General features: G+C 38.2%; 1 protein-coding gene across 1 annotated transcript in view; it reads left to right on the plus strand.

Annotated features, from left to right (window-relative positions):
* The first annotated feature begins 3443 nt into the window (after positions 1–3443).
* The window catches only part of LOC118427029 (multidrug resistance-associated protein 5-like), a 7919-nt gene continuing 185 nt past the window's right edge, over positions 3444–11177 (plus strand). Inside the window, exons 1-8 of the mRNA XM_035836666.1 lie at positions 3444–3694; positions 4916–5228; positions 6403–6561; positions 7438–7585; positions 8757–8860; positions 9525–9654; positions 10496–10669; positions 11134–11172. Coding sequence (XP_035692559.1) covers positions 4948–5228; positions 6403–6561; positions 7438–7585; positions 8757–8860; positions 9525–9654; positions 10496–10669; positions 11134–11172 — 1035 coding nt within the window. The 5' untranslated portion in view covers positions 3444–3694; positions 4916–4947. The remainder of the gene's footprint in view (positions 3695–4915; positions 5229–6402; positions 6562–7437; positions 7586–8756; positions 8861–9524; positions 9655–10495; positions 10670–11133; positions 11173–11177) is intronic.

Raw genomic sequence — 11177 nt, forward strand, 5'->3', positions numbered from 1 at the left:
GGACTGTTCAAACTACTGCAACTTTAAAAGACATACAGGGTAAGACAAAGTAGGTAAGCAACATCATCTTTCCATTTAAAACTAGAGGTAAGTAATATCACCCCTTTATATAAAACTAGAACTAGTTAAGCAAAATCATACTTTGCTAATGTGCTTTGTAGTCGTTTCATAATGTTTGATATTTTTATTTGGAAACGGAATGAAAATTGACGCACGCGCTGATGTCATCCATATGATGTATGTCAATGGACTTGAAGAGCAAATTTAAGTACATAATGACATGTGACAACCCCAGTATGGTATACATAGGAAAATTATTAAAGAATAAATATATGTGCTTTGTAGTCGTTTTATAATGTTTGATATTTTTATTTGGAAACGGATGAAAATTTACGCACGCGCTGATGTCATCCATATGATGTATGTCAATGGACTTGAAGAGCAAATTTAAGTACATAATGACATGTGACAACCCCAGTATGGTATACATAGGAAAATTATTAAAGAATAAATATATGCGCTTTGTAGTCGTTTTATAATGTTTGATATTTTTATATATATATGTGCTTTGTAGTCGTTTTATAATGTTTGATATTTCTATTTGGAAACGGAATGAAAATTGACGCACGCGCTGATGTCATCCATATGATGTATCTCAATGGACTTGAAGAGCAAATTTAAGTACATAATGACATGTGACAACCCCAGTATGGTATACATAGAAAAATTATTAAAGAATAAATATATGTGCTTTGTAGTCCTTTTATAATGTTTGATATTTTTATTTGGAAACGGATGAAAATTTACGCACGCGCTGATGTCATCCATATGATGTATGTCAATGGACTTGAAGAGCAAATTTAAGTACATACTGACATGTGACAACCCCAGTATGGTATACATAGGAAAATTATTAAAGAATAAATATATGTGCTTTGTAGTCGTTTTATAATGTTTGATATCTTTATATATATATGTGCTTTGTAGTCGTTTTATAATGTTTGATATTTTTATTTGGAAACGGATGAAAATTTACGCACGCGCTGATGTCATCCATATGATGTATGTCAATGGACTTGAAGAGCAAATTTAAGTACATAATGACATGTGACAACCCCAGTATGGTATACATAGGAAAATTATTAAAGAGTAAATATATGTGCTTTGTAGTCGTTTTATAATGTTTGATATTTATATATATATATATGTGCTTTGTAGTCGTTTTATAATGTTTGATATTTTTATTTGGAAACGGAATGAAAATTGACGCACGCGCTGATGTCATCCATATGATGTATCTCAATGGACTTGAAGAGCAAATTTAAGTACATAATGACATGTAACAACCCCAGTATGGTATACATAGGGAAATTATTAAAGAATGCCTAGACGTTAGAAATTCCTCCAATTATTGCAAAGCCTCCGATGATTATGATGCTCATCTCATACTTCACACAGTTTTAGGAAAGTGATCAGGCTTATGGAACTATAGTTATGTACCAGTATATATAAATGTCATTCTTAAATGTACGTTGTACAACTGCTGTGCAATAAAGATACATTTGTATTATACTATAATCAATTCAACATGGGTCACGTATCTACAAAATCACGTATTTATATATTTACCTCCATGGAATATCATGGAGGTTATATTTCACTAGTGTTTGTCTGTCTGCAGCTGTCTGTCTGTGTACAAGATAACTCAAGAACGGCTAGACGGATTGCTTTCAAACTTGGTGTGCTGGTGGGGTGTGGTAAAAGCTGCAAATGAATAGATTTTGGGTCCCCTAACGGCTTCCCTTGGTATGAATGAATGAATGGTTTATTGAAAAACGATATACCTCGCAGCCAGAGGCTGAATTGCGTATACGGTACAAGTGTGGCACAATAACATGTCTCAACTTATCATACACTTTAAAACTTTAAGACAACTTTTGTCTTAATTGGAACATAAAAAACAATCGACTATACACTATGGCACGATAACATGTCTCACCTTATCATACACTTTAAAACTTAAAGACAATTGGTCTTATTTGGAACATGATTACAATCGACTATTCACACCGTTATTATCAGTTGTTAAGGATCCGGAGGCGGACTAAATATGGCATTGGGGAATTTCGGTATTGGTTTGTTCTGCACTTTACTGTTTTAAGCTTCTTTGAGTTCCTAGTGTTTCGACCATGGAGTTCCCCTACTGTGGGTGGGAGGAGTTCAGGGCTGAGTTTGCCAGCAAACTTCAGGCATAGGTCCTCTCGTCGGTCCTTCAGTGACTTAAGACCGGTTAGCACCAGAGCTGACTCATAGCTAGTGTACTGTCCCTTCAGAATTGTGTACTGGTACTGCAGCGCAACTTCCGGTTTTAATTTGTTATGTCGTGCTCTGAAAAAGCTATGGTCACGAATTTTTAGTATTAGATAGATCTTGTGCTCAGGAATAAGTGACATGAGTTGGGCCCCCTAGCGACTAGTTTTGGGACAGCAGGGGCATTTTTGTCAAAAACTTCTGTGAAGTGGATAACTCAAGAAGAGAACAACGAATTTTCATGATTTTTGGTATGTAGGCACCTTAGACAACGTTGTACAAAATAATATACTAATTATGCAAAATAGGAGTATATTTGGATAATTAATGAGAATGATCTATCATAGCAGTTTTTTTTCAATGTATCTCTTGTCCCGGACAGGATATGGTCTTGACATGTTAGTGGTAGATAGCTTTCAGCGTCATGACAAAGTGGGGCAAATAGAGAGAACATCTGCAGAAAGGAATGACGAATTGACATTATTTTAGGCATGCGGGTAGCTTACACAAAGATGTTCATAATGTAAGGAGTGAGAAACACCCCCGTTTAGAGTAGGTCAGTCTGGTGACCCGGAGAGGTCAAGTTTGCACACGTCACGACATAAGCAATATACAGACAACAGTTCTTCCCACTTCTGAGTCCAGTCTCTTCAATTCGTATGAGTGTTTGATCCCAGTAAGTCATCTCTTACAATAATGATGTACATGTTGTGCAAATGAGGACTTAATTTGCGTAATTAATGTGGAAATTGCAAAATTCCATTGTTTTCAATAACGACTTCAGTAAATGTAACACATCTAAATCATGATAGATGGGGGACATAAGCAGATACCAAATATGCTAATGAGGAACCGATTTGCATAATATATGCGAAAATTGCAAAACCGCTTAATTGTTAATAATGGGAATTTTATACTTGTGACATGTGTATGTTAGTCAATGATGAACATCACCATGCATAAATCATGAAAATGTGCAAGTCATTTGCATAAAATTTACAAAAGCACTAAATATTTCATGGAGGTATGAGGTCGCTGAACTCTAGTTATTTAATGAAATCACATGTCCGCATTACTCTCTTGAGTTTACGTCCCGAAGTGATTGATTGATCGACTATCATTGATCCCGAAGAGGGCAATCGATAGTGGTTGAAATTTTGATCCGTGTATACCTTTGAAGAAAGTTTAGCAACATAACGACCTGTTCTCGTAGTGTGTTCTGGGTACGAGAGTTGAGAGTGAAACTAGGTCAAAGGTCAGAGGTAATGCCACATTTCTCATTTGGGGACAGGAAGCGGGGATCAGTCTGTGTCTTCTCAGAAAACTTTGGCTGTATCACAGGATCTACACAGTGATCTACGACGTTGCCACAGGATGAAGTAAGGTGCGTTACCTCTTGGAGAAGACACTATCGTATAAGTGAAGGTTCAGCTTGGACGACGAGTGAGACAAAATACAAATCGTACAAAGTGAAGAAGCGCGAGTGAGACAAAAGACTGACCAGTTCGCGAAATCTTTGGTTGATTTAGCAACGCCTTGATTACGGTAAGTTTATAATAGTAGTCCGCAACCGTAATAGCATTTGGAGGGTATAGCTTTTAGGGTAGAGTGTCTATCAGACAGTAACAGTGCTATTAAAACTCGACTGATCAGACGAAAGTCAAAGGCGACACACTCGTCTAGACTATTGTGTAACGATCCAGCCTGTTACGCAACTGGCCTATATTTTTTGGGGGGTCAGTCGCCTTGATACCGTAATACACATAAAAGACGGTGAAAACTACCGAAATACAGCATGTTTTGTTGAGTAAAACGTCACAGGTTGTTGTATTTCAGCATAAAATAATGTACAATATTTATATGGCTCTGGGGACAAGAAAATATGACAACAAAATTTTGCGAACCGTATTATTTTTGCCGCATTATTTTGACCTTTTGCAGAGCAGTCCTCCGAAAAGGTGTTTCTCTGAAAAAAAAAACTGACCGAATTTACATCTAAAGCTCTTGATTATTCTTAATAGTAATAATTATTAGTATCATATTTGACCTTCGACTGAATCTTGACAGTTTTTGAGCACTCAGAACAGGCCTCTTTATATATATGATTAATCAAATACTATGTAGGTGGGGGATGAACTTTGAATCGTACTTTGTGCCTTGTCATTATCAAAACCTTAGATATATTTATGCAGTGTCATGTTCGTGATAACTGTGCCTTGCCTATCCAGGCACCAGCTGGTACATGTTTACATGACCTTAAAGTTTAACTTTTACAATGCACTTTGACCTAATCTTTTGTACAGATACAGGTACAGGTACATGGGTTTAGGTACAGATCCGGACCTGTATCTGTACCTGAACCTGGACCCAAAACTTGTTAAGCTTAACACAGCTCTAATTTTGTGAAGAAAAAAAATATTTTTAAACATCATTTCTCATTAGCTTAATACTTTTGGACAAAGGTAAGAAAAGAGAATTTTTTCATTCATTTGATCTGTGTAACTGCTGAGGGAGAGGGGTAGTCACTAGTAACCGTTTAGACCTTGATGCAGACCTTGAGTACTTTTGATTATTTTGCCTTGTTAACTGTATTTCTATTTTTCAGAAGAAGCACTCTGGTGAGAGATACAAACCAACATGGCAGACAAAAATGACCCAGAGGTAAAGTACCGTCAGATAAGAAACAAGAGACTTCCAGAGGAAAGGAACCAGAGGGGCATGCGAACCCTCTCCTATCACGAGGCCGTTAACCTCAACCATTTTGATACGTATTATGACGAGAATGGGCTGGTCGACCCTGTCAGCAGGATAGAAGGAGGCATGCCATTGGACATGACGGAATGCAGGGACTATAGAAAGAAGGAATGGAAGTACAAGGAAAGTGCCAAGACATTCATCCCCATCAGATCAAAGCCCAAGTATGTGACATGTTTCTTGCTTATGTTGTAAATTTTGAAACTGTCATGCTGGTTTTATTTTCCTTTGTTTTACGGCAACTTCTTTACTGCAGATATGGGTTTCCAATGTATTACTACTGTAGTAAAGAATTTAAGATACCAGAAAATCCTATTTTCCCTTCAAGTGCAAAATAAAGCAAAAGTAAATAGATTTACAGTATATTATCTTATCAAGAAGATTGTGTTTTTTTATATTACTCAATAACAGACAGGTTGCGTACTTAGATAATTCAGCATTCTCTTCGCTAATAACATGACTGATGTTTTATCATCTAATTCATTATAGGGGGTTTGGGGAAATACATGTACATGCAAGTACAATATCTTGAAGCACAATTATTGTTGAGCTGTTTATGATTGAGTTGTGAAACTCCTTGACATTCACAAACACAGAAGCACACTCAAGTTTTGTATACCAGTTTGGATTTCTTTCATAGTACTTCTTGATCTTCCCTGTACTAGTAATTGTTACTGAGAACATTTGGGCTATGTAATGTTGGTGTTGAGTGAAATCAAATCCTGTGCACCTTTGGTTAGCTCATGATGCAGCAAATACCCATTTCATGATCATTATGAGACTATTGTCATCTATATTGAAACAGGCAGATATTACAATGTAGCCCCTGACCAAAGGTTCTGCCCTTTCTGTCCAAAGCATATTGAAGATGAATTTCACTTTTTAATGGAATGTTCTAAATACACTATTTTATGTAATGAGCTATTCACATTTCTAGAATCTATTACAGCAGATTTCAAGAACCTCGATGCTAAAGACAGATTTGTATATATGTTTAGATGCCACAACTCCCATAATGCAAAGTTAGGCAAATATATCAAAGACTGCTTTGTTATTAGAAAGAATAATGAAAGCCATGATTAGCCCAACTCGATTATAACATTATATCTTGTTTTAGCCCTTTTTGCTATGTTAATAAGGATGTTAAGTATTATTCTATACACCTATTTTGTACTTTGTGTAATAGTTGTTGCCATACATTGTACCATGTACAAATGTCGTGCAATAAAGTTCTCTCTCTATATTGTAGATGGAGTGATAATAAGACGTAATACAAACTTCTTCTGGGTCATATCAATTCTCAATTCACTCAAAATTCAACTTTCTTAAAATTCTCAGACAGCCGTCCGTGAACCCACTTGACGATGCAGGCCTGCTGTCCTTCATGACCTTCTCCTGGCTGACTCCTTTGATCAAAATGGCGTACAAGGGGAAACTGACTCTGGAGAACGTCTGGCACCATTCATCACATGACAGGGCAGAGCCAAACTATAAAAGGTACAGTAGCACATTGACACTTATCCCATGGCTCTAGCCAGCGTCCGTTTTTCCGTCAATTGACGAAAATTTGCTGCGTGTGTCGGAAAAATTTTAAAACCATTCCGTCAACCTTGACAGACAAAATTCCTTGGTGGAAGCTTCGGGCGGCTTGGGGACGCCGTCCACGGCCGTAAAAGCCACACACTGTTTGTTTTGCTATTGTTATTATTGTTGACGAAGTGTGTCGGCACCCTTTCGCATACGATTATCTTCTTAAAAACCCGTTTTTCAAGGTCTCAGTTCAGTCTTTCTAGCTCCTGAAATAGTGTTTTCGCGACAATGGAAATTGGCTGACGGAAAAAAATTTTGACCTGGCTAGAGCCCTGTTGACATTACTAAGTAATTCCTGACATTATAGTTCATACTAGTAAAAGGTTAAAAGTAGTCTCAGACGCTCGGTGTGGCAGCAGCTGGTTATATTACACTGAACGACCTGTCCTAACCTTTGACCTCTGGACATCTAGCTGTTCACAGCCCACCCAATAAGGATGCCCCAGGCCTACATTACCTGATAGCAACAGGTTCCACACCACGATAGTTGGAATAGGAAAATCGAATAATTGGTGTATGTGTATTCAACTACCCAATGGAATACACTTTCTCATATGTACCAAGTGCAGAGAAAAGACTGTAATACATAATATGTTATGTATACAATTTTAAATGTCTTTGGTATGACCCAGCCGGAGTTTCAACCTTAACCTTCGAATGCAATGCAACCACTCTACCCCCAAGGCCAACGCACCAATAGTGTTATTTAGGTATAGGGCAGTTTGGAACAGATTTGAATGTGGAATTTCAGTCAAATAATTTAAGATTATGATTTTTCCACAGATTTGAGAGGCTGTGGAAGGAGGAGGTTGAGAGAGTCGGAATGAAGAAAGCATCGCTGCCCCGAACCATCTGGAGGTTCACTCGCACCAGGATCCTCATGAGCTATCTCACCATCATGATTTGTATGATAGGTGCATTTCTAGGGCCTGTAAGTACTGCATGTCACCATCATGATTTGTATGATAGGTGCATTTCTAGGGCCTGTAAGTACTGCATTATCTTGCTTGAAGGAGTGGATAATGTTTTTTCTTATGGGACCAGTCCAGAAAAATTGGACCTGAAAAAATTCGGTGGACAGGATGTTGGACCTATTGGAAAATGAACAGATTATATAATCAGACATTTACATGTTTTGGGACTTACCGGTCGAGTTCATAGTCATTTCTACCAAGTTTTACCGCCAATCGTACAGAGGCTGTTACCCTTGTACTGTAGGATTTTAAAACGCCAGTGGGACAGTTTTCTTTGCAGCTGCACGGAATGGGCCATTGTTTTGAGTCAGTATAGTCCATTCACAAGTTCTCACATAGACTGAATCAGGTCCAGGTTCAGGTCCGGACCTGGACCTGATCCTCTGGACCTGAACTGGACCTGGACTTGAATTTTCTGTACCGGTTTCCACCCCTACTTGCTTGTATATGCTGTTTACTGATTCAGAAGTGTAATGGACAAATATCATACATGTGCAATTCCTGAGGTATTATGCATCGGATTCCCCAGACAGCTACAAACTGACTAGTTCAGTCATGTTGATTGAAACAGGTCAGCAGGCAATTCTAGCAACAATAGATTTTGTGGTCTATGTATCCACTTATGTACATGTATCAATCTATCTCTGTGTGTATTGTTGTGTGTGTGTATGCATAGTGAATGTATAGAGTACAGTATGTGTGTTTGTGTAGCCAAGTGTGTGTGTGTGGTGTTTGTAGCATATGTGACACTGTGTGGTGTAGTGTGTCTGTGTAGTTTAATGTGTGTGTCTTATATTTTATAGTGTGTGTGTGTGTGTCACTACACGTGTGTGTGTGCGAAGTGTACTGTATGTGATTGTGAGTATGTGTGATGTACTTCTAAGTGTGTGTGTATCATAGTATGTGTGAGTGTGTGTAGTATAGTACATGACATTGTATAACATGTATTTATAGTGTAGTGTGTAGTATGCTATGCTTGGCTAGAACGACTAGAATCAAGTTTCAATACAAATTCCACCTCTACAGTGGAATAAAACTTGGAGAATCCAGCTGTATAGAGATTGATTTGGTTTCCTAATCTTCATAAATGTCTTGATATTATTTTCACTTGTATCTTGTTGTCTCCAGGCCTTTGTCATCAGGAACCTCCTAATTTATGCTGAGTCCAGGGAGGTGAACTGGCCACTGGGAGTTGGGTTGGTTGTTGCCATGTTTGTAACAGAAATGTCCAGGTATATTTATCTAGCTTTTTTTTACAGTTTAAGGATAGCTTTTACCAATTGCCCTATTGTTGGATCATAAAAGTATCTTACTTTTGTAATGTTGTGTAGAATTTACATAGTTGCAATGAAGCTCAGACTTTTTGGGGGAAAATTCATTTGAAATTCACATTTCTCTATTATTACCTGAGTGCATCAGTAACAGTTACTGTTGTTTTCACAACTTCAACTGTCAAAACACATCTTACGAATTACCTATTGATACATTTCAGGGCTCGAAATACTGGGTGCCTGTGCACCCAGGTGCACCCAAAATTGGAGCTGTGCACCCAATTATTTTCTGTGGGTGCACATTGTGGGACCGCATGGCGCAATCGTCAGCACGTTTGATTCAGGTCCAGAAGGTCCTGAGTTCAAACCCCGACGTGTCACCGGTCTTGTGCCCTTGGGAAAGGCACTTGACACGACTTTCCTATATAGGCTACAAAAGTCTTCAGCAAATTGAAGTTGGTAGCCTCAAAAACGAAAGAAAAAAAAAATTTCATGGGTTTCAGCTGGGTGCACCAGTGCACCTAATCCCAAAAATAAATTTCGAGCCCTGCATTTTGTTCAACACATTAATGTTGGAAGTAACGTTAACATAATTGATTGTAATGATTGAGAACCTCTTTTCCAGATCTGTGTTTTTTGCAGCGACTTGGTCCATTAGTTACCGCAGTGCCACAAGAGTAGTGGGGGCCGTCCTGACTCTCATCTTCACCAAGATTACACGACTGAGGAGCTTAAAGGACAAGACAGTAGGCGAGGTCAGTAGTATATCTTAAGGTCTAACCCTGACCAATGCATACTCTTTCCAGCTTGATCTTTGAAGAACAAGAAATTGTTACATGCCTTTACATGTATAGGAATATTGGGTTCAAATATTAGTACAGTAGGGGTATCATCAAGTAGTCATCTTAAAACAATGCTAGATGAAGAGGTGACAAGGTGTGACAGGCTAGGTCATTCTGTATAAAAAAATTATAATCAGCTGCTGTTGTGCTGCATGCTTGCAAAGCTGGTGTGTTGTGCTGAAGGGTGGTTACACTGGCAAGTACACATACACAGATCAGGAGTGCATAGGTTTTTTGCACAAACATAAGTTTTTGCACAAATTTTATGAGATTTGTATAAGTTTAATGAAAAATGCATCAATCACTAATAAAGTATGCAAAAAGATACAAACCTTATGTGATACGCACAAACCACTACTATAAATGCAGAAATGTTTGCGGTGGATTAATGTTTGCGGTTTTCGCGGTGACTACTTTACCGCAACTTTAAAACCACCGCAAACGTGCAGTCTATGGTGTTACCGCAAACTTAAATCCACCGCGAAAAGTCCCTTTTCCCGCTACCGCAAAATTAAATCCCCGCGAACTTTATGCAAACTGGTGCCGACTGCTACATTGGGAGTTCTAAGGTATGTTTCTGAGTTTTTCTACCTGAGAGTGTGATATATGCATAATTGAAATTCATAAAATTCATGCAAATGCTTAGGCAGATACAGACACATACACAGATGATGAAAAAGAGATATACTGACAACAAATGACTAACAACAGAAGTATTAAAGTTTTTGTGTACTCCTTGTTTTTCTGTTTCCAGTTGACGAATCTGTGTGCTAATGATGGACAGCGACTGTTTGATGCCACATCTTTCTTCATCCTGATGTGTGGAGCTCCGTTAATATTTGTCTTGGGTTTCTGCTACACGTTTTACCTGATCGGTCCAGCCGCGCTGCTGGGATGTTCCATGTTTATCCTGTTCTACCCTTTTCAGGTATACAAAACCTATCTATTACAATGTATGTTGTAACGCTAGTTCACCTTTATCTGTGGGGTAACCTATATACATGTACAATGTAGTTGTTTTTAAAAGCATGGTATTTAAGGGATATCCAACAACAAGTTGATATGTTGTGGTATCCAACAACAAGTCGACTGTTGTTGGTTTCAAATTGCAAGGCATTGGCATGGTTTAGATGTTATGTCTTTGGGAAAGGCACTATACACAATTTTCCTCACTCCACCCAGGTGTAAACATAGGTACTTGACTTCAGTTGGGGAGGTAAAACACAATGAAAGGAAAGGGTTTGGCTCTGCCTTGAAATACCTATTGCCCTACATGTAGCTAGTGGATAAACAACCCCCACTGTGTCTACGGTCTCAAAGACAATGGGACCTTTACCTTATCATTACCTTTACCTACTAAGCTTTACTTATGACTTACTGTTGATTTTACAGGCAGGGATTTCTCGGCTAACTTCACGCCTCAGAAGACGAGCATC

The sequence above is a fragment of the Branchiostoma floridae genome, chromosome 12 (assembly GCF_000003815.2).
Source record: "Branchiostoma floridae strain S238N-H82 chromosome 12, Bfl_VNyyK, whole genome shotgun sequence".
NCBI lineage: Eukaryota > Metazoa > Chordata > Leptocardii > Amphioxiformes > Branchiostomatidae > Branchiostoma > Branchiostoma floridae.